We start from the raw sequence: 23,670 nt of genomic DNA, 5'->3' as shown, positions 1-23,670 counted from the left end.
TTGTTCCCCTCGACTTTATCGTAAAATGGTTCATTACTCGAAGCTTTTCAATATGGTGCACACTAACACATCTTGTGGTCAAAGGTGGAACATCTGCGTTTTGCATCCCAGGTGACAGCCATTATTGATTGTTTCAAATAAAAATGCAATTTGTTACGAAAACCATATAAGGCAATACAAATATGTGATCTATATTAACTAATCGCCTTCATGTGTCATTACTTACCTAATGTATTAATAAATGTGAGAGTCTGTGAATACATTTGGAAAAAAAAAACATTTACAAATTAATAAATTGTTTTAATTGAGTAAACTTACTCAATTTCTTATGTGTGTGTTAAAGAGTGATACTGTTGATTTCATTTATGTAATATTTGTGGTTCTTGAAACAGATCAGTTTAATTCTCCATTCTCAAATATTTTGATAGAAATTTGACAAATATAAGTATATATTTTTTTTAAAAACTAATTGGTTAGTAAAATACTAAATTATTTTAGTGAAAAAATAAATAAATATAACTGTAAATTTTTTGACAAAATATTTTGGTTAAGTTAATAAAACAAAGCGCACGTGCAGATACGGTACCAGTGATATAAGTAGATATTCTTTTTTTGTTTTGTTTTTCCATACAATAAAAGTTACTGGTGATTCACACTTTGTAAGCCCCAAATAAATCCCAAATAAATAATATTTAAAAAATGTTTTAACCATATTTACAGTAGCTGTGATTGTGCAGTTTGGAGTTCCTGAAACAGACTACTGTCGACTCACTAAAATCACTATTTTTTATCATTGGTTATTTAGAAGTCCCACTGCTGTGTATCTACTGAAGCTGTGACCCGATTGGCCGTCTCTGCTCTGGTGGGCGTGGCTACTGCCATTCTTCAGGTTTATGACATCAGATCCACAAGAGGAGGAGACTAGTGGAAGATCAGTTGAAAAATCAACAGCTTATGATAGTTTCTTATGAATGAGAATTCAGTGTCAGAGATGTGTCTTTAAATAACCACATTTGAATAAATAGAACCATCGGAACATAGAAATGACGTCAACTGATCATCCATGTTCCTGAAAGTATTGTTTGTGTAAGTCCCTTTCAAAACTTGGCCCTTTTGTTTGTAACATCTGATATTACAAAAGTGATACAAAACTTGTTTAAAAAAAAAAAAAAAAATGCATATAGTTAACTGAACACACCCGGCTCACCAGATCTATAACTTGACCCACGATGCACTTTTTTTGAAGAAGTTGGAAATTGAAATGACCACAGATATACCCATCAGTGTGTAAACAGTCCTGGACAGTTTCAGCCTTATACTACAGGTGTAAGTTATTCCTCAATCACTCTTTTGACTAGTAAACAACCAACCACACAGTGTTGATATCTTATCAACATCATATCTGACAGAAGTAGAGCTGCTATTGTTCCACTTGTGTATCGTGTTTTTCCTGTCTGCTGAGGGAGTTTTAATATTGAGTCATCAGTCATGAGACATTACAGCTCAGATGACACTCTTACAAAGACAAAAACACTAACAACTGCAAATGAGAAAATGGCATTCAAGTTGTTTAAATTTGGGTAAACCCAGCCTGATCTGCCGGCGATTTGATTTCGCCCTGCAGATCAGGCTGGAAACCTGTACATTTATTTCTGCTGCTTCCTATCCAGATTTGCTAGCCTGGTTCTACCAGACTCTCATACATTTCATTTGTACAGAGAGTCTGGCCTCTCTCCATTGAGAAACGTTTACTTCCTTGTAGGCGGGTTCTCTGTTAAAGTTCAAAACTATTGGATCTGGCCAGAGTCACTCAGGATCTGCCATAGCCAATCGCTAGCGTGTGGTCGTGCGAACTCATTCACCACTAGCGGAGTGAGCTGGAAAATTAAACTTTTCCCGAACCCCGTGGGGAGGAGGGCCACAACATCATGGCCACCAACAAAACTTAGCAAACATTGTTCTTGCTCCGGCTTTAACTTCTGTATATTCGGCAGTTTTGCAACAACGGACCGAATAGCTTTTCTCACGTCTTTTTTTTTAAATTTTTTTTTTTTTTAATTGAATTTTAAGAATTACAATAAAGTCAGGGGTACAATGATTAAACTAAATAAACAAACAAACATAAAAAGACAAACAAAGCAGTGACAAACTTAAAAGTTAAACAAAAATGTGAAAATGTTTACATATAGATACACACTTAGCAGCTTTCTTATTTTTCAAACCCAGTATTGTTTTTAGGTATTGTTGAATTTCTGCTCTTAAAATTAAAAACAAAGGCTTGTTTCCTCCAAATTTACACTTATGAATACTAAATTTAGCTAACAGAAGAAGCAGATTAATTAAGTAGTATTCCTTATGATAAGATTGGTCATAAAGGAAAAAACCAAATAACACATTGTTAAAGGAGAGTTGAAAGCTGGGCATGATATGAGCCTTAATAAATGAGCAGAAATCTGACCAAAAACAAACTGAATGAGGACAACTCCAAAATAAATGATAAGAAGTTTCATCATGTAGATCACAAAATGTACATAATGTATCAATATCACAATTAAATCTGTTCACAAGATAATGCTTACATGGGTAATATTTATAAATTAGTTTAAGGGAAATTTCTTTGATTTTGTTTGTGACTAAATATTTATGAGGAAGTTTCCAGATTTTATTCCATATCAGATTAGCAGCACAACCATTCCAAAATGATATAACAGCAGGTCTGGAGACAATATCCCTTTGAAACAAAGCCCGTACACAACGATTATTATTTTTAATATAGGAAAGAGAAAAACAGATACGGCCAACTTCAGTATCAGCAGGATCCAATGAGTATGGAGATGGCAAAGGGCAGGTATTTTTAAGAAGCATTTTTAGACCAGAGGGAACAGCATCCATAATCACAGCAAAATCTTTAGGAGTAACTGGAATATTATATTTAGAAAGAAATTCAGAATAGGTCAACATAAGTCCTTCATGGTTATACAGTTGGCTAACAAAAATGATATCATTACAAAACCAGTTCATAAGAAATAAAGATTTAGATTTATACAAAATGTATACGTATTTCTCCTGCATCTTTTAAAAAAAGAGTGGTATTGTTGTACCCCTGAAAAGGGGAAGAAGATTAAAACAGAAAACTCGCACTCGCTGTTTCTCCACTGCAAGCTTTATGTAGAATCTTTTTGTAATTGACATTAAACAGTTCTTTTCCAAATTAACCTCATTGACATTTTTCTTAACATACATTCAACAATTTGTACCGTACACATTTAATTACATGAGTACACTTCTTTATAATAGGCTATTTGAAAACCATAACACTATATAAAGTATACAAAAAATACAATAAAACATTTTACAGTTACCTGAGAATCAACTCTTTTAAATCTTTCTCTTTTTAGACATAAATGCATATTAACTATATGGCAAATAAGTCATAAGCACGTAAATGTACTATTTCAGCTAGTTATTTTAGCTGAAAATGCATCTGAAATCCTCAATTCACTTTTCATACTCAATACATTTATCTTTGTTCAGTAAGTCAGCAAATCAGCACTAAATAAACCGAATTACACCTTCAGTACACAAATATTGAACATACGAGCTTCGCGCCATTATATAGGCCTAACGCCATTACCAACGTGCTTAAAATGGAGTCTTGAGTTCGCGCATTTCTGAACTAACTATTTCAACATTTCAAACACACCATCAATATAATACTCGCGTCTGCATACTCTTAACATATTATAGCATCATACCAAAGTATTTTGACTACTCGTTATACTTCATACCTGAAAAGGGGAAGAAGATTAAAACAGAAAACTCGCACTCGCTGTTTCTCCACTGAAAGCTTTATGTAGAATGGAGAAATCCCGCGAGCTCTCCCCCTAGTGTTCACGCAGACCAGAACAATCGATCGTCCAACTTATCGTCCCAATTAACTGATCACAGATGAACTCAGAATAACTATAAACTACAAGTTTATATTTTATAAACTTTCCTACATATTCAAAATAGCAAATATATAATTATATATTACAGTGTACACAGACTTAATGCATTTTTAAAATACACATGTTCCTTTTCAATCTGTCACAGTATCGTCTGCCAATTGACTACTGATAATTTCACTGCCAGCAGCAGTGATACCTCTTAAAGGGCTCTGTTTAATATGATCTGCAAGAAGTTGTGTACAAAGTAAAAATAAGTATGGGGAAATAGGGCATCCCAGTCTGATACCACGACTGAGATTGAATCTGGGTGAGGTGCCATTACGCAGCTTGATTGAACAATTTGCATTAGAATATAAAGTTTTAATGGAATTAATAAAGAAATCACCAAAATCAAATTTTTTTAGGGCCGAATATAAGAAATGATGTTCGACAGTGTCGAAGGCCTTATGGAAGTCTAAGAAAAGATTGAATTTTTTCTAATTGAAAGAAATATGCAGAATTCTGTTCACCCTTTTCCAACCATCTCTGTCTAGATCTAATGAAGGCCCCCTCTGCCCTCCTTTTATAAATTTCATCTAATTGGCTTTGAAGTGTGAATAACTCAAGGTATTCATTATCCGACAAATTTGGAGGAGATTTATGAGTAAAAGCCGTAATTTTAGAAATGATTGTCTCCTCTTCAAGTTTTTTAGCTTTAGATAATAAACTGCCAAATTTTCTAAGAAATTTACAAGCTTCAAATTTAAACAACTCCCAATTAGTGCAATAGTTATTACTAATCTTAGCTATATTCCAATATTGTGCAATCAAACTGCGAATGGTCATCTTTACAAATTCATGTTCCAATAATGACTTATTGAGCTTCCAATAAGAGTTATGGTAGTTGTTGGAGGAAGGAGAGGAATGTAAAGAAATGTTGATAGACACTGCCTTATGATCTGTTAATGGCGTGGGAAGAATATTAACAGAGATATCTTCTTTATGTAAATTGCATGGAGTTAACCAGTAGTCTCTACGAGACATAACGGTACAAGCCTTATTCTTCCACGTGAAAGAACTAATACCAGGGAATTTCTCTCTCCAAATGTCTATAACTCCAAATTTCTGCATAAAGGCCTTCAGTGTGGAGTTCTGATAATTTACACTACTAGGTGGCCATCGGTCAAGGGAGTTGTCTAAAGTGATATTAAAATCTCCTCCTATTAAAATAAGTGAATTTGGGAATTTAGATAAACAGTGTGTAATTTGACTCTCTAATTTTTTTATTAAAGCACCATTTTCAATTTTAGAATTGTACCCATAGAAATTTATAATAATTGTAGTCACCAGATCTAGTTTAGTAACTAAAATAATGAAATGACCAAGGGGATCCCCTTCAGAAAATAAAATATCCCCAGAAAATTTGTTTTTTAAAATTGCAACACCAGCTGTACGCTCAGACCCATGAGCAAACCAAACATCATTACCCCATTGAGCTTTCCAGAAATTTATATCTTTGGGAGTTGAATGAACTTCTTGAAAGAAACAAAAGTCGGATTTCTGCTGTTTAGCAAATAAAAACAAAGCTTTACGTTTAACATTAAACCTTAAACCCCTGACATTAAGTGTAACTAACGAAAATTACATGAATATATGATGAACAAAAGGAACAAGAACAATTTTAGAAAAACTTCCATCCCCTCCTAACTGAAATAAAATAAGAATGAGCCCGGTTATTAATCTATAAATGTAACTGATAACATTAACCCACAATTAACTTGCATTAGGCAAGTAATAAACAATAGCATAAACTTACAAGTTAGCATAGAACAGGTCAGAAGAAAGTGTTCACATGACGCAAGATGAAAATCACTTGAATTCACGAGGGTGACTGCACTTCTTTCCCGTCAATGAAAACGCGCACACCGACAAAGAACGCTCGTTTCCCTTCCTTCCTAGCAGCTTCAACCAAAGGCCACCTCTCCATCCTCAATGACTTGTCTGCTTGAGACAAATCTTAGGTGAATCTCAGCTTGTGACTCCTCAAATATTCCGAATGCTTGGCCTGCCGCCAGATCAGGTCCCGCGTAGAAGCGAATGATCACTGGTCTTGGTCTATTGGCCTGCTCATTCAGCCTTCCCAGTCGATGTACAACATCTCTGTCATCTTTGAAAGAGACGTTTGAGTCGGGAACAACTGAGACACAGACGCCGATGACTTTTGACATGATGTTTTCCTCAGAAAGTTCCGGAATACCGTACAGACGGAGGTTCCATCTCCGCTGATAGCGTTCGGCATCATTCAGTCTTTGTTAAAGTTCGTGGATTTTGGTGCTGTTCAAATTGGCGGTAGTTTTGCAGCTTTTCAAGTCTGTTTTTAAAACGTTTACTTCTTCAAACACAAAGTCAAGTGATTTCTTAAGGCCCTCAATGCTCACCGTATTGCTGGTAATCAACTTGCCGAGGTCGTTTGCACTTTCTTTGATCCTGGATGTCAATGCCGCAATGACATTATCTTGCAACTCCGTCAGAGAAATCTCACCTCGAGATTTCTTTTGTTGGGGTTTCACAGGCGTATCTAGGTCGGAGTCTTGTACGATCTCGAGACTTGGACTTTCAGACCGAGTGACATCGGTACGTTTTTGGCCATATTGATGGTCTACCTCGATGTGTGCAGCAGACCCACCAACAGCGACAGGAACATCTAACTCCATCTCTTCCGTAAGTGACTTGGAGGTAGAATTTTAGTTTTTTCCTTTGCGTTTCATCGTGCTTTCCTTGGTTTCCATGTGCGTTAAGGAGTTCAGTTAACAAACGGCAACTTGAGGAAATTAAACTAACTTAAGTAATAAGTTACACCGCTAAAACAAAACAGAAAAAAAGGCCTAATGCATAATCGAACGATATGATGAGTCCGGGTTTAAGTAAAGTTAAAATAAAGGGGATGGTAAGTAAAATTGAATCAGCTGCATGAAATTGCGACCGCACCGGCTGCCATCTTGGATCGCCCCCCTTTCTTTCTCACGTCTTTCTCCGCTTCAATTCAAACTGACGCACTACATCAACGTCATCGTTCTCAGCCACTCCCTCTGTTCGCTGATTGGTCCTACAAAAAATTGATTTCTGGAAACCTAAGAATATACAGCAGTCCCAGACGTACTGAAGGAAAATGAAATTGAGCGAAAGAGCGTAGGAGGGCGCAGCCAGGCTACAGATTTGCGGGAACTAATCACAAACTGGCTTCTCCACCTGGCGCGCTATTGGTGGGTTTAACACGATGACGACAGAGAATCTATCTGGGCTGCGTTCAGCCCCGACAAAACGTTGCACAACGTTTTTTAAACAGAAACCGTGATGCGTTGAACACACTGTTCTGATGACGCAAGAGTTGCAACTAGGCAGCTGAGAAGGCCATTCTTTGTGTTCTTTGTGAAGGTTTTTTGGAGCCTGATGAAGTCGGTATAAATATGTGTTTAATACTACAAAATATGCCCGATGTTACAGTTACTGCACTTGCCGCCCAGAACACAAGAGAGCATCCCAATCGAGTGAAGGGATTGCTGAAACTGAAATGGAAGCACACATCTTACCTAATTCAGACTAAAACACATCTATTTAGTCTCATATAGGGTAGACTGGGTACAGTTGAGACACTTTTTGCGTTTAGATTGCCACACAAAAATAGATGCTGAAAAGACGTGAATTTCCACATGATATGCCACATGACATTTCATGAGCTTGTAGACTAAGATATTATCAATCAATATTACTCATATCATAAGTAGTTTATATTTTCCACAATTAGCTCATAAAAATAAGGTGCTTTTTGTCTCAACATTGTCTCAACTGTACCCATATGTGGTACAGTTGAGACACCCATTTTTAATGATGTAAAGATAACTAATCGTTCATTAAAAATATAATAAATAAAGACAAATAAAAAAATAACAATTGGGCAACATGTTTGTTTATTCATCCATTGAAATTCATTAATGTTATTTGAATTAGCACTGGTTAAATTTTATAAAACAGAAACAATATATTTTATATATTCATTAATAATACACAGTTTAATTATTACAAATACCAATTTTTTATTTCATTTGCAGCTTATGCTGGCTAATTATGACATTTAACCTGTTATCAAAACACTGAACAACTAAACAGTGTGTTTCCTAATAGAACTCTATCGCGGGTACAGTTGAGAGAGTAGCTGTGTCCCAATGTGAAGGCTGCGTCCTCCGAAGGCCGCATTTGAAGGCCGTTTGGCCGCATTTGAAGGCCGATTGCGTCACAGCAGCGTGACGAAGGCTGTCCCAATTCAAAGGCTGCAGGCTTGTTCGACTTCATGCAGCTCTGCGCAGACCATAGACAGTAAAAGAAATGGACAGAGCGATCTCATTGGAACTCAGTTGAGACAGTTGAAGCCCACTTTTAGCGATTTTTGAGAACTTCCGTTCCTGACGCGCAGACTCAGACCGACTCAAACTAAGCTTGATGACGTGAGCAACCTGTCTGACAGACGTGAATCTTCTAGTAGCTGTGCGTGAAAATTGCCAACGTTATGGCGCTTTTCCACTGCTGGTACGGCTCGGTTCGGCTCGGTACGGTTCGACTCGGCGCGGAACGGTTCGGCTCGCTTCGCTTTTCCACTGCGTGGTACGACTCGACTCGGTACGGCACGGTTCGGTTCGCTTTAGCTCGGTTGCTTTTCCACCGTAGTTAGTACCTCTTCAAAGTGGGTGGGACTGATCGTTATTTTGTCCCTCCTACACTGTTGTAGGTCCGGTGATAGCCGTGTGCGGCTAAGAGCTGAGCTACTTCTTGGAACACTTTTTCATTCCGTTTTGCCCCATCCAGCTCTCGCTGGATCCGCTCCTCGGCAACCAACGAGATGAACGTCTGCACCTCGTCCACTGACCACGATTCAGCCATTTCTTTTTAAAGTTTAAAAAACAGATGCTACCGCGTTGGCTGTTGTCTGGTTATTTAAATCTAGCGGGTTTAGTGTCCAATGACGCTGGTAGTGACTATTCTGTCTGACCAATCAGTGATCTGCAGTGTTTTTACGTCACATTTTAGTACCGGTACGGTACGCTTGGAACCTCAACAGACCAGGTACCATTTAAAGCGAGCCGAAGCGAGCCGTACCGTACCGGACCATGCAGTGGAAAAGCACCACAAGTGAGCCGTACCGAACCGAACCGTACCGTACTATGCAGTGGAAAAGCGCCAAAGCGTGCCGTACCGAACCGAACCGTACCTTACTATGCAGTGGAAAAGCGCCATTAATCTTGCAGAGACGGGGAACTTGAGCAAACAGTCCTTTATCGTGAGTGAGCAGGAGTAAGTATTCCGTTGCTTTTATGGACTCATTATCTATGGGCTTCTCTCTTGACGGGACGTCCCCCCGATTGCCTGCGAGCTTCTCCTCCTGTCTGTACGGTAATTTCTGTACAGCGCGACAGAGAGTCGAGTGGTTATGACGCAATCGTTAGCCTATTTTTACTAAAACTGTTTCTACGGGGCCATAATGTAACATAGAAGGTAATGGAGCCCTTTATACATTGTCGTGTTTCTTTAGAAATAAATAATGGACAAATGGAGTCTTTAAACGCCTCAGATGTAAAGTTATTCGCTGTCAAAGTGACGCCAAAATGAATGGTAGTCAATGGAAATGCTAACGCAAGTGAAGTTCTGCTACAAGATGGCGGTACCCGGCCGGCTTCAACTTCCGGTCGATGGATTACCCCCTTGGCGCAGACCGATCGGCGGCTGACTTGAAGCAGTGCATGCCGGTTAGAAATTTTGTCCGACTTGATACAGCGCTGACGCCACGTGACTGTGACGTATGCCATCAAAGTACCGCGAGTGCGATTCGAGAGTAGCCGGAGAACTCAGCCAGCGCAGCTTCTGAAGAGCGGCTGCTCTGGGCTGCACGAGCTCTGATGACGACACAGCTGTTCCACGATTGGCCGGATTCACCGCATGACAACGATCACGTGCGTTTCGTGTTTATTCTCACACCTTTAGTTCCACTAAAGCTCACAAATCAGTTTTTTTTATAACTGTAAGTTTACTGTTTTCATGTAGTCGCGATGTATTGTGTTATGTTTATCAAAATAAAACTGATTAAAAAACGTTGATTCCACTTCATTGATAGTAGCTGTAGGCTTATGTTGAACTTTATTCTTGTTCAAACAAACGCTGTATGAATCAGTACATAAAGTATTGAATGAAAATGTCTCTGAAACATCTGTGTATTTGGCAAATATTGCATTTATTTCACTTCAGCTGTGCTAGAGTATACAAACACCACGTGAGCGGTCACTACAGGAACCAGAAAGTGTCCGACTTCACGTCTCCGTTTGCAGCTCCTCCCCGCCTGCACGCGGCTACTCTCGCTGATCAGTTACATCCAGCCGCAGCCGATGTCGAACACACCTTGCATCTTCGAAGGACGCATTTGAAGGCCGATTGCGTCACCGCGGCGCGATGAAGGCTGTCCCAATTCAATTCCGCATCCTTCGAAGGCCGTATTCGAAGGCGGTTGCGTCATCACGGCGTGACGAAGGCTACCCTGATTCAAAAGCGACGCCAAATGCACCCTTCGTTTCCCCGTGAAAGGAAGGATACATAAATGGACACTTAGCGGCCTATCCTACCCTGATCCTACCCCATAATTCATTGCGCGCCGGTGACGACAGCATTTTTGGTGCAGCATTTGGTGTGTAGCCTACAGTTCAAATTCAAATGTTGGTGTTCAACTATGCCTTTTAAAACCGTTCATTTTTCGTTTTTCAATTACGGGTTAAAAAAAATTAAAAACGAATGGATGCAAATTTACACAGACTATTAAACTAAAGATAGTTTAGTGATAGTTTTTTAGATTAAAGTCTTTGATTTTACTAGTATTTTAATTGACTATCAAACCTTTCTACAAATACATTATTTTAAATATTTAATAATATAAGGTAGCCTACTTTTGCGTCCATTTGTTTTTCTTTTTTTAACCCGTAATTGAAAAACTAAAAATGAAAGGTTGTTGTATTTTTAAAAGCCAAAGTTTAATACCAACATTTGAACTGTAGTAGGCTACACAAATGCTGCGCCCCCCAAAAAAAGACTTTTTGCCCCCTTAAACATTTAAAATATTCACAAATTACTATGGGACAAATGTCGATTTTACTGGTTTTCTAAGGCCAGATTAGAACCTGGAAATTATATTTTTCCCGCAACGCTGAATGAGAAGAGTCTCTGGAACCATGATTTATAGGCTAATGATAATAAATGTGTCTGAATAAATAACGAGGCATTTTAATTGTTCGTTTAAAAGTGAACATTTCAAGCTTTAGGCTATTTTGTTTCAGTTCATTTATGAGACGCGCTCCAGTTCACGGAGATCATGAAAGCGCGACTGATTGTTTTATTTTATTTTACAAAAGCACAACGTTTTCTTGTTATGTGAGTTTGGACAAATAAAAGTAGTTGCGAATGATGTATTATTCTTTTCTGTATGACCAGAAATTATAGAGTATTTTTTAAGATGCTTCCACTGTTGATGGGAAAATGCAAGTGTTCGCGGCCGCGCCTCCGTGCCATGCATGCGCGCTCACACTCCCACACACATTTGCGTCAAAATCTTGTGTTTATTTGTGTTAATCTTAGCCCTGTATTATGACTGACATTTGACGAATTTCTTTGTTGCTTTTTTGGATAAAACCGCCTTCTAAATATGTAGCCTAAATGTAGGCTAATAATAATAATATTATTATCATTTGCGTTGAGTTCACTGAAGACAGTAGCCTAATAATCATAAAATAATTTATGAATGTTTTATTTTTATATAACCTAACCTTGTGTTTGTGTTATATTTCTTTTTTATATGTGAAGTCTTTTTTGCTTATTCTATTATACTGAGCTTTTTCCTCCTAAAAAATTGACTTTAAAGACAAGTGGCCTAAATGTCGTTTAGACAATTCATGTATTTAACATCCTCAGTAAAATATAAAACATAAAAATGACAATAGCCAATTCTGGCTCCATAGCTGTTTACTCAATTATAACAAATTAATGATCATGACGGCAGCTCCATCTCGCACTGTTGCTTGGCGCCATGGAGCGGTAATCGGGAACACCTGGATGCGCAATTAGGAAATCCTATGAAGGCTACAAGGTGCGTCCTTCGAAGGACGAATAGGCTGCATCCTTCGAAGTCCGCGGCCTTCGGAGGATGCAGCCTTCACATTGGGACACAGCTACCGTGTCTCAACTGTACCCTGATGGCCACCTCGCGCATTTCTCTAGATTTTGCAATGACCATGCCTGAAACAATCCCATGAAATATGCCCGTTTTTAGGGCACAGAATAACGTTTGTGATTATACCAGTTACGTTTAACAGTCACATAAGGATAATAAGCTATTCATTGTGGAGTGTGCATGGTGAAGTGAACGTCTTACCTTAAAAAAAAAACTTTTGCCGATATCTTCGGAGCGGAGATGCGTCCATTGATCAAATTTCCCACGATCAAAGAGGACACTAATACGCATGTGCACAGCAAAAATCACAACTTGTGCTGGCTGCGCATGCAAGGTGTCTACACTGTACCTATGTCTCAACTGTACCCAGTCTACCCTACTGACTTTATTTGTAGTTCATACTGTTTTAATACCCTGTATTTTCTTTCTCATTTTTAGGAAAAGCACTTAATTACCATTGTTTATTTATATACCAAATGTCATACATTTGCAATGAATCTCTGAAAATATAAACAACTACATTATTATGTTGATATCCTATATTTTTACAATAAAACTGGCGTCAAACCCCCTACCTCCCTTAATTTGGCAAAAATACAAGAATTTTTACAGAAGATATATACAAGTTTGTAACAAACAAATGCCAAATCAGAATCCTAAATTGTAGTCAATCAGGGGCACGTTCAAGTTCAAAACGGTGCGCAACGTTTTGCTTCGGTTTCCGGGTTGAACGTCATGTTTCCTGGAAACGGCGTGCAACGGTGTGCAACGGGGTTTGAGATGCGTTTTCTCTTGTTTGGTGGGCGTGTCAGAAATGCAGTCCAATCAGCAGCAACATGTAGCCTATATAAAGCAAGCGGTATTAAAGTGAACTGCACAAGGTTTAAGGAAAGTAATTTAGTGTGTTCGATGCAGCTCGGTATACGCAACAACTGAGAGGATATTAGAAGACATGTTTGTCGTAAGTTTTATTGTAAAAATATAGGATATCAACATAATGATGTAGTTGTTTTTAGCTTCATTGCAAGTGTATGACATTTGGTATAGAAATAAACAATGGTAATTAAGTGCTTTTCCTAAAAATGAGAAAGAAAATACAGGGTATTAAAACAGTATGAACTACAAATAAAGTCAGTATGTGAGGCTGAATAGATGTCAAGTCAAGTCAAGTAATCTTCATTTATATAGCGCGTTCAACAATGGATTGTTTCATAGCAGCTTTACAGAGATAAACATATAATTTAAGGTAACAGATTGTTTTGGCGTTATAGCGGTTCTTGAATAATGTTACTTCCAGCTAAAGTTAACTTTGATTGATTCACCTCCGTCGAAATGATCAGACTTTAAACGCCAACCTGTGATTAACGCAGACGGCGTTCACATGCTCATTCAGAATTCTATAGTTATGTGCTTTTTAAAATATTTGCGCAGGTTTGTAATTCATACAACCCAGCCTAAACAAACTACTTTTCTTGCCTATAAATTTTGATACAGAATTTTGTTTTATTTTATCACTTCGGGGTACGCGAGCCGGAATTCACAACGCTTTATCTGTAGAGTGGGAAAGGGATCCTCCATAGGGAGAGGATAGTGGACACTTCAGATGTGTTTTAGTCTGAATTAGGTAAGATGTGTGCTTCCATTTCAGTTTCCACAAATCCCTTCACTCGATTGGGATGTTCTCCTGTGTTCTGGGCGGCAAGTGCAGTAACTGTAACATCGGGCATATTTTGTAGTATTAAACACATATTTGAATTCATCAGGCTCCGAAAATTCTTCACAAAGAACACTAAGAATGGCCTTTCTCAGCTGCCATAGATGCAACTCTTGCATCATCAGAACAGTGCGTTCAACGCATCACCGTTTCTGTTTACAAAACGTTGTGCAACGTTTTGTCGGGGCTGAACGCAGCCCTGGTGTGGGTCAAGTTGCGTTACCATAGAAACGGTACTCTAAATTATAGTATTAGGCTCCTCCCCCTTTGGGCATCCTCGTGTTTCAAAATTTATGATCAAAACCTTTTCTAATCTTGACAAAACACATATCGTCAGAAAGGTCTGAGTCTCAAGGTTCCAAATTTTGTGACAGAAGTGATATTTGGACAGAAATGTATTATTTTGTTATGGCAGAATGCATACAATTAAATTCAATGGAATGTATGTCACCCGGTGGCTTTTTTCTTTTTTGGTAGGCCTACTACTCCTTAACAAAATCTCATGGGAACTTGAGATATCAACTTCAAATGTGGAACACTTGATTAGATACATGGCTTTGATTTTATAGTAATTTTATAGTATTTGTTTTGTATAATACATATTTTATAAAAAAGAAAAATACACAGTTTAAACTTACATAACTTTAATTTTTTAAGTGCTTTCACTTCAGCAATACTTCTTTAAAACAAGACCAAACTTAGGTCTATATTCCAAAGCATTCTTGAATTACAACTATTTAAGTTTGAATATTGCATTTTAACGCCCATTCTCAAAAAAGGGGGGTGACAGTTAAAGGGTTAACAAGAATAATCACAGGTCCAAAATCTCACTCACACTCACAATCTCTCTGGTACGATACTCTATTCTAGGCTAGACAAACAACGACACAAAGTAATAGCAAAACAGTCTACAATCAATCACAAGGTGAGTGGAGTGTTTCAGCGGCCTTATATCTGGATCAGCAACAAATATCTCAAAACACCGCCCACATGTAACACAAACATGCACATACACAGAGACAATATACACAAGACACAATGGAATAAATGAAAAAATGACTCATAACAGTATGATATTTCCATATTCTACAGTTTGACTTGAGGCAATCCTTTGTTGTCAAACATCAGAATGAATGGGTTCAGTGTTTTTGTAATAAAGATGTTAAACTGTTAAACTGTTAACATCGTGTGGGCAGGAATGGAAAACTCTTCAACCGCATACTACTTACACATCAAGATATATGAGCATGAATAACCACAAACCTCCAGACACACACTCATGCAAAAGATATTTGTCCATCAAACAATCTCTAAACTAATGCAGTTTTACATAGTCCCATTAATTTGACATAGTCCTGCTTTTTTATATTTTTTGATTATGAGAATGCTAAGTGTTTGTTGTTTGTTGTTCAGTATAGACCTTTTCTAATAAAAAACAAAATAGTTTTGAGGCTTTAAAAGTCAAACATGAAAATGCTGCAATGTGCCACTAGATTTTGATAATTTGCTAGAATTAAATACAAATCAAAGTCTTTAGGAGAGCGTTTTTATTCGTCCATCTCTCAACGCACTTCAAACCCCTCAGAGTCATCCGTCTGTTTCTCTGCTGGGATTTTATGACATTTCTTTCTTTCAGAATTTGTCAGAAGTGTAAAGAGTACCTGAAAACCATACTTGAGTAAAAGTACAGATACCTTAAAGAAAAATGACTCCATTACAAGTTACACTTCAGTAAAAGTCTTGATTTTAACAGTAGCCTACTTATTTACTCATACTGACCGTAGGCTCAAATATGATCTACAACACCTAAGAGACATGCCAGTGAAAGACAAGAAACAGTTGATTTGTGAGGAGAGCGATCACATTTATTTTCTAAAATAAAAAAACAAAAACTGAACATCTCAATATTGCAATAAATCAAGGTCGACACAACAGCCTCTTAAAGGGGTCATATAATGGTACATGCACTTTTACAAGTTGATTGTACTGAAATGTGTGTTGGCAGTGTCTGTACACAACCATCATATAATGATAAAAATCCATCCAGTGGTTTTGTTTTAATCTCCTTATATGTTTTCCCCTGCCTCAAATCGAGCCGTTCGAGCCTGTGACGTCACAAGCTCGCACGCCCCTCCCACGAATGTTGATTGACAGGAGCTTTTCAACACAGACCCGCCCTCACTCATGAGGGAGCTGTCAATCATAGTCTGCGCGGGGCGGACCGGCGCGGTCATTGTTGATCTGCTGGAGCTGAGCAGAATGGCGTCTAAGCGATTGTGGTGTTCTGTTCTTGGGTGTAATAACGAACACAGCAGTCATTTTAATGTTCCTAAATCCGAACCGCTGAAGACGCAGTGGCTGAGTTTGTTTTCGAAGGGAATATTCCCCACGAGCAACGTCAATGCTCTCATGTTTGCCGAATCATTTCACACACCAGACTGCTTTATAAACGAGGGTCAGTATAAAGCTGGATTTGCTAAGAAGCTGCTCATGAAAAAAGATCGGTACCAGATATTCGTGTTCCTGCTGAACCTCCAGAAGAACGGAAGTGAGTGTAATGTTTTATTAAACTTTATATTAATATATTAATCTTTGCAAATCGCTAGCTGCACACTTCACAATGAATGCGTCTAAGGTTTACACTCAGGGTACATTACGGCATGTTTTCTATGTATGACGTTCTCAATAATTCATAATCCCACGTCTATAATGAACAACGCGTTATGGTTATTGTGTTACAAACGGTGTACACAAAACAGAGAGGCGGGGTGAGCAAAGCTCATGATCATTTAAAGTCATATGCACTGAAACGGCGTGCTGAAAACAGAGCTGTTTTTGACCAAGTAAAATAAGTGTTTTCTTACAATACAAATGAGAATTTTTAATTAAAGTATATTACAAACTTTTAATTTAGACCCTAAAGAATCATATTAGCTTGTACAAAAATGGCATTATATGACCCCTTTAAACATCTGCAAACACTCAAGTCTCGGTTAAGATTAAGGGCTCAAAAAGGGCATAAGTAAACCAATATCCTTCAAAAAAGTATCTTTGATATAACAGAAAAATTAAATAATGTTAAGTAAAATGAAATAGTCACAGCTTACTTACACTGGATGTGTTGGGTTTCGGCCTCTTCTCATATATGAAACACCTGTGATTCAGCAACTACCCGCGAGTGTAAAGCAGTCTTGTTGACAAGTTTGGGTGAGTAAACGCAAAACACACGTTATAGTACCTCCAATGCCCTACAGATGGCCATATCACTTCTTTATAGCAGCAATAAACTGCTGCAGAAAAAGTTAGGTGCCATGCAAAGTGTAATGTGTAATTGCATTATTACAAATGTATTGGAGTAAAGAGTATATACTTCAAAGATGTACTCAAGTAGAAAGTAAAAGTTGCTAATATCTTTGGTAAAACTACAAAGTAACCAAAAAGACACTTGAGGACAGTAACTAATTACATTTACTCAAATACTTTACACCACTGGAATTTGTGCTAAATGCTCTTGCTACACGTGGTGATCCTGAATCCTAAACCTCTGCAGAGACTAAAGGTTCGTAGAGAAAGCTGATCTGGTATTCAGAAAAAAGGTTTTTGATCATCTACTCATGGCGACAGCAACATACACCACATCATCCTCTTCCACATGATCTTCCGCTTTTATTTTCTGTATAAAAAACAACAACAACACAAAATATAATAATAAAACATTTTAAATAAAATAACAACATCTTACTGAAGATTGATTTATATGCAAGATTATCTATTGAAGCTTGTTTCTGTCAACTTTGTAACTTTTTATCTCCCTTTTTTTGTGTATACAGTATCTCACATTTTTGGACTTTTCGTCTAGTTTGTTTGTTTTTGTTCACTAAGGAATAAAAAAAAAATGCAAATGTGACATTTTATCATAGAATTCTGACTCTTTTTCTCGCAAATGCGATTTTATATCTTGCAAATGAGACTTTTTTGCAGAATTTCAAGATATAAACTCGAAATTGTAAGAAAAAAACAAAACAAATGTGTAACAATGTAATGGATCTGTGTGTCAGGTCTTAAAGTGACAGTAGCCTAATAAACCTGCTGCCAAATATCTATATGTCAGTTTTCACCCATGTTATCGATGTCAAAATTGTGGCCAGTGAAAATGCTGAGTGGCTAACTTTGACAAAATGGCTGGTGAACAAAAAATGTTAATGTCAAGCCATGCTGACCAGCACACACATCTAAATCTGACTCACCACTGAGTCGATACACAGACACACAACATACTTTAGGAATAAATGATCTTACCGATTTATGTGCTTTTCTTTTGTAGAATGTTGGCTCAGCGTAAGTGATCTCTTCTGCATAACAATAATAATAGATCCGTTAGAACAACACAACTATCTTTGCTAAATCTTAGTGCAGTGAAGCTGATTTATTATTGAATTAATGCAGATTTGCAATTTTGTTTTCATGTAGATTGAATAATGTCTGCATGTCATGCAGACATGGACATGTATTTTGATATTAGTGTAATAATTGCCAAATGTAATAATATTAGTATACACTATATTACAATACATTTATAACACTATATTAATTTGGTTTCGTTCCATAAAAAGGAACTAGAGGGCAAAATTGATGAGAATAACTGTGATAGAATGATAATTAGAGCTTGTTTACAATATTTAGACTGTACATTTAAAGTATTATTTGTTATAATACTTGTTTAAAATTATAGGTTACACTTACCTTCTTGATCAGTTTTTCTACATTTCCTGCAGATGCAGAAGATCACGACTATAACAATAATCATCAGAGATCCAGCAGAGACCAACACTATCAGAGACACTGGAGAGAGTGAAGAAGAGTGTGTGTCCACTGTAATGATACAGAAAGAAGTGAACGCATCAGTGTGATATACACCAGAAGACAGAGATCAGGTCAGTAAACACACACATATATCATCAGTGCTGCTGTACCTGCACATGTGTGGCAGAGTGTGTTGATGTCCAGATGTGTGGTCTGGTTGCTGATGGGATTGTTCAGCACACAGCTGTAGGTGTTTTTATCCTGATATTCCACCTCCAGAGGTAGAGAGAGACTGATGCTGAGATCACACACACTGATGCTGGACAATACACTCATTCCTGCGTACCAGGAGAGAGTCGCATCACTCACATTCAACACTGATGAACACACCAGTGAACATGATGATGATGATGATGAAGAAGAAGAAGAAGAAGAAGAACAGTCTCTGATGATGACAGGAACATGCAGACGAGCTGGAAAACATGAGAGAATAAACAGAAATAGGTCAATCTAATCAACAATCTTATGTTTAGTTCATAGTGTTGAGTGAGTGTTTATAATGTCTGTCATCTCAAACTACAAAATGTGTAAACTTTACAGTATGTAAAAAATAAAATAAGAATATGTAAAGGACAAATGATCTCTACTCACCATAGACAGAAACATTGAATGTTTTTGATCTCAGTTTTGCTCCACTCATCTTTACTTCATAAACTCCAGCATGTTCAGTTGTGGTGTGTGTGATGGTCAGAGATCCAGTTTGATCGTCCAGCTTCAGTCTGTCTCTGAATCTCCCATCAGGAACATCATCATATGTGGAGAAGACTCGGGTATCAATGCTGATTTTAGCTATCAGAGAGTTTTCAGCTCCATATTTCCACACTATCTCTTCATCTTCAGGTATTCCAGTAACATCAGTGTTTAGAGTAACAGAATCTCCCGCCATCACTGACACTGACTCACCAAACACACCTGGAGAACAAACTAAAATCATATGTTTCACAGATTAAGGTTCATGTTGTTAATAAATCCTGAAATTAGCTGTAATTTGTACCCTTTAAATGTAAGTTGTAGAACAGCAACAGACAAACATACATACGGAAATGAAAGATGATTTAAAAGAACAAACAGATATATGTGAACCAATAACTTAATCTTTATGGCTGTCGAGGATTTCCATTTTCATGTCATGTGCAACAGTCCTTTAAAACCCACACAAAAACCCTCACATTGCAACCGAGGATTGCAAAGCCTCCAATAGTTTTAGTTGAGAAATCTCCATTACTTTTCTGTGATTTTTAATGTGAAATGTTAATAGTCATGGAAAATTATTACAATTTCTACACATTTCCACGAATTTTCAAAATTCTACCCAAACAGAGATCACGAACTGAGACCTGAATCCAACCTAGATCTCACATTAATTTCTCATGAAAACAGTGTAATTTGAACAGCATCAGAAGCTTATTGCTCTTAAACAGAAAAAATGAAGCCGTAAAATGCATTTATAGACGCCAACAGCACAAACAGAACACAACAAACACGTGAAACATTTTCTTTGTCTGTGTCTGAACTACGTAGCAAAAACACTTGAACTGTTAATCTGATGAATCTGAATCGTCCCCTGACAGACTTCGCCCCTCCTATAGTTCACACACACACTCTCTGAGCACATGATGCGTACAGTTATATGATATTTAAAATATGGTTATATAAGGTTTCTTCTGGCCCTTATTACGGCTATAATTGTTTGAAGACTTTAACTTAATAATGGCAGAAAACATACATTTCTAATTCATTCATGTTCATTTAACACTGATAGTTTTTGAAATGGCCTGGCTGTGATAAACATGTAGAACAATATTGAGTGAATCTCCCTGAATATAATCACAACAGAACTTATAATAGTTATAAAAACTCGATTCTCAATTGTTGTGTTTGGCTAAACAAAAAAGTTGAAAACCTCACAATATCAGTTTTACGTGACACTATATATAGCTATAGCTATTCATCAGTCAAACTGAAACCTGCTGTGGTTTGATTTCTTCAGAAATGTGATTTGAAGTTTTGAACATTGTGCGTGTAACTTGTAGGTGGAGAGCTTCTTCCTGTCCTACTAGTTATTAACCTCACAGTCTGACTTCCTCTCTCTCGAGATAGAACTGATGAACAATTAAATAAAACACTGAAGCCAAACTTATGTTTGAAAAAGAGGTGTCACAGGTCAGAAGTCAAACAGGATTCGCATAATGCATTATTGAAAACATACACAGATTGATAGCTTAACATCTCACAGGTCATTGAACCTGCACAATCTTTACGACCTCATTACGTTTACGCTCATCACGTTAATGACTATTTTATAGACAGTATATCTGAAATAACAAGGCCTCTCGCTCCGTCTACTTTTCTACCTCGCCCTATAAATGAAGATCAGCCCATCTTTCAGATACATAATATATCAGAGGCAGAGGTAATAAAAAGTATCCCTGCTCTCAAAAACTCCAAAACAAAGAATGTCCATGGTATAGACTCTCTTCTTAAAAACCCATACTGATGCATTGGTCCAACTCATCACTCTTATGGTTAATCAGTCAATCAGTCAAAAAGAAGTTCCATCATTTTGGATAGAGGTCACAGTTATACCCGTCTTTAAATCTGGGTCAAAAACACAGGTTGCCAACTACCGGCCAATCAGCATCCTGCCAATAGTGTCTAAAGTTGCTGAAAAGTGGATCAAACCAACTGGTTAAACATCTGGATTAAGGTTTTACCCCACTGCATCGTATGCAGTTCGGTTTCCGGCCTAACCACTCCACAGAAACAACAAACTGCTTCTTTATTGAAAAGATCAAGTGCTTACTGGATAAGAATGTGTCGGAGCCATATTTTTAGATCTTAAGAAGGCGTTTGACACAATCAACCATCAAGTACTTCTGACCAAACTTACACACTTTAACTTCTCTACAGATGCTATATCATGGTTTCAGTCATACTTAATAATATAACACAATGTGTCACTATAGATGGTGTCAAATCCCCCTGCCTTGGCAATTATGTTGGAGTTCCCCAGGGCTCAATTCTTGGGCCTTTATTATTCTCAATGTACATTAACGATCTTCCAGATGTTTGAGCTTAATGTACAGATGTTTGTGGATGATGCTGTGATCTTCACACATGGTAAAGATGCTAAGACAATAGCTACGAATCTCACAAATGCACTGACCAAAGTTCAAAACTGGTTAAGTCAAACTTGTCTCATTCTCTACACCAAAAAGACTGTCATTATGATGTTTACAAAACACCTGTGAAGACAAATACTATAAAAATTGACTAAGACGCCCACCAAACAACCATTAACAAGAAGCAGATCTTCTGTGTTTTTGGCAGGAGAGGAATTGGAGTTGGTAACTCAGTTCAAGTACCCTGGGGTTATACTAGACTCGAACATCTCTTTCAAAAAACACAAAAAAGGTAAACAACACTATACAATTTAATTTACAAAATTACAAACAAATTATGCCCTTTATTACAACAGAGGCTGCGAAATCCTGCCTCCATTGTATGATTTGTTCATACAATGTGTGTCACTGCACTAAAACCCATTGAACAACTCTACAAAAAAGCAGTTAAGGTATTTGATAGGTAACCACAGTCATTTCACCTTTGTTCAATTTTAGAGAACTGCTAAGTTTTGAAAATCTCAAAGTATTTAAAAGTAGCTGTCTTATATATATATATATATATATATATATATATATATATATTATATATATAGATCAATGAATGTAATGGCCCCACCACCCTGGTGGATTTTATCAAAAATAGAAACTAGAAGACTAGTACTAGGTCAGCTTCTCGGGGGGATGAAGTACACTTCAGAAAGTATACTTTTGCACAAAACCTCCTCTCTATTAAAGGCTGCACAGCACAAGTTGGAACACTGCCAACAGTAATTAGAGGTAGCCCCTTAAAAGATGGCTGAATAACAATCAAAACTGTGAACATTAGGTAAGAACTATGCATAGGCACTTTAAAATATGCACTTTAAAATGGGTACATTCATAACAAGCACTTTAGGATGCACATGCACTTTAAAATACGCATTTTAAACAATTATTATAACAAAGTATTTTACCCAAGCATAGTCACTTTAACTCTTTTTTTTTTTTTGCTCTATGCGTCTGTTTGATACTAAGTTTTTTTTTTAATGTCTGGACTACGGATGGAAATTAGCATTGCGCTAAATCTGGCGTATTTATGTCAATTTATATTGTACGTTCATCAATATGCATTGCCCCATCCAAATTAAAAATAAAATTTAAAAAAGGGTACAAATTATTTCATTTTCCAGTAGCCTATAGCTACAATAAAGCCAACACTTTTGCTTATTTATGTTTTTTTGGCTTATACATTTTAGTGACATATGTCATATTTAATTTATTTTTCACTGACATTTGTCTTTATTGTGTTGACAGTGTGTGAAATGTGTTTTCACCGCGCAGATCTGACCAGAGTTTTACTTTCATTTTAACTAATCGCCATTAATGCGGAAGAGCCAGACCTTTTCTTCCCCACTGAATCTGCGTTTAATTCACGGACAAAACATGGTGAAAATGAAGCTTCTCGTTATTTTGCTGTCAGAACTTTTGTTATTTTTTGACGAAGGTAAGACGTTTTGTTACAATCTGTTACGGTCGATAAAACGAACAAAGAACACGACGCAGTTTCATTTAGTGTAAGCTCTAATTGCTTTACATTCGTGGGAAATGTATTTTATTAGCTTATTTTTATTGCTCATGTGTGTTTTGTGTGTGTGTGTGTGTGTGTGTGTGTGTGTGTGTGTGTGTGTGTGCGTGTGCTTGTGTGTATAATAATAAATAATTTATTAATCACTCTCTTTTGATTTGAACGACGAATGTGACATGTGACGTAATTTGATTTTGTGTCAGCTGACTCAGCTC

General features: G+C 37.2%; 4 protein-coding genes across 4 annotated transcripts in view; 1 reads left to right on the top strand and 3 right to left on the bottom strand.

The window, feature by feature from the left end:
* LOC130086998 (SLAM family member 5-like) overlaps positions 1 to 23,670 on the bottom strand; it is a 290,538-nt gene that overhangs the window by 168,041 nt on the left and 98,827 nt on the right. The window lies entirely within an intron of this gene.
* Positions 1 to 23,670, bottom strand: part of LOC130086935 (SLAM family member 9-like) — a 171,386-nt gene that overhangs the window by 49,404 nt on the left and 98,312 nt on the right. The gene's annotated exons all lie outside the window — the stretch shown is intronic.
* The window catches only part of LOC130086987 (uncharacterized), a 170,394-nt gene that overhangs the window by 143,183 nt on the left and 3,541 nt on the right, over positions 1 to 23,670 (bottom strand). Inside the window, exon 2 of the mRNA XM_056253188.1 lies at positions 19,358 to 19,678. Within this exon, the coding sequence (XP_056109163.1) occupies positions 19,358 to 19,678 (321 nt within the window). The remainder of the gene's footprint in view (positions 1 to 19,357; positions 19,679 to 23,670) is intronic.
* The window catches only part of LOC130086985 (uncharacterized), a 79,484-nt gene continuing 77,645 nt past the window's right edge, over positions 21,832 to 23,670 (top strand). Inside the window, exons 1-2 of the mRNA XM_056253187.1 lie at positions 21,832 to 21,886; positions 22,097 to 22,180. Coding sequence (XP_056109162.1) covers positions 21,832 to 21,886; positions 22,097 to 22,180 — 139 coding nt within the window. The remainder of the gene's footprint in view (positions 21,887 to 22,096; positions 22,181 to 23,670) is intronic.

The sequence above is a fragment of the Rhinichthys klamathensis genome, unplaced genomic scaffold (genome assembly GCF_029890125.1).
Source record: "Rhinichthys klamathensis goyatoka isolate OS25496 unplaced genomic scaffold, OSU_Roscu_1.1 h1tg000103l_1, whole genome shotgun sequence".
NCBI lineage: Eukaryota > Metazoa > Chordata > Actinopteri > Cypriniformes > Leuciscidae > Rhinichthys > Rhinichthys klamathensis.
Note: the sequence above shows the minus strand (reverse complement) of the source record. Positions and strands in the feature narration are given on the sequence as shown.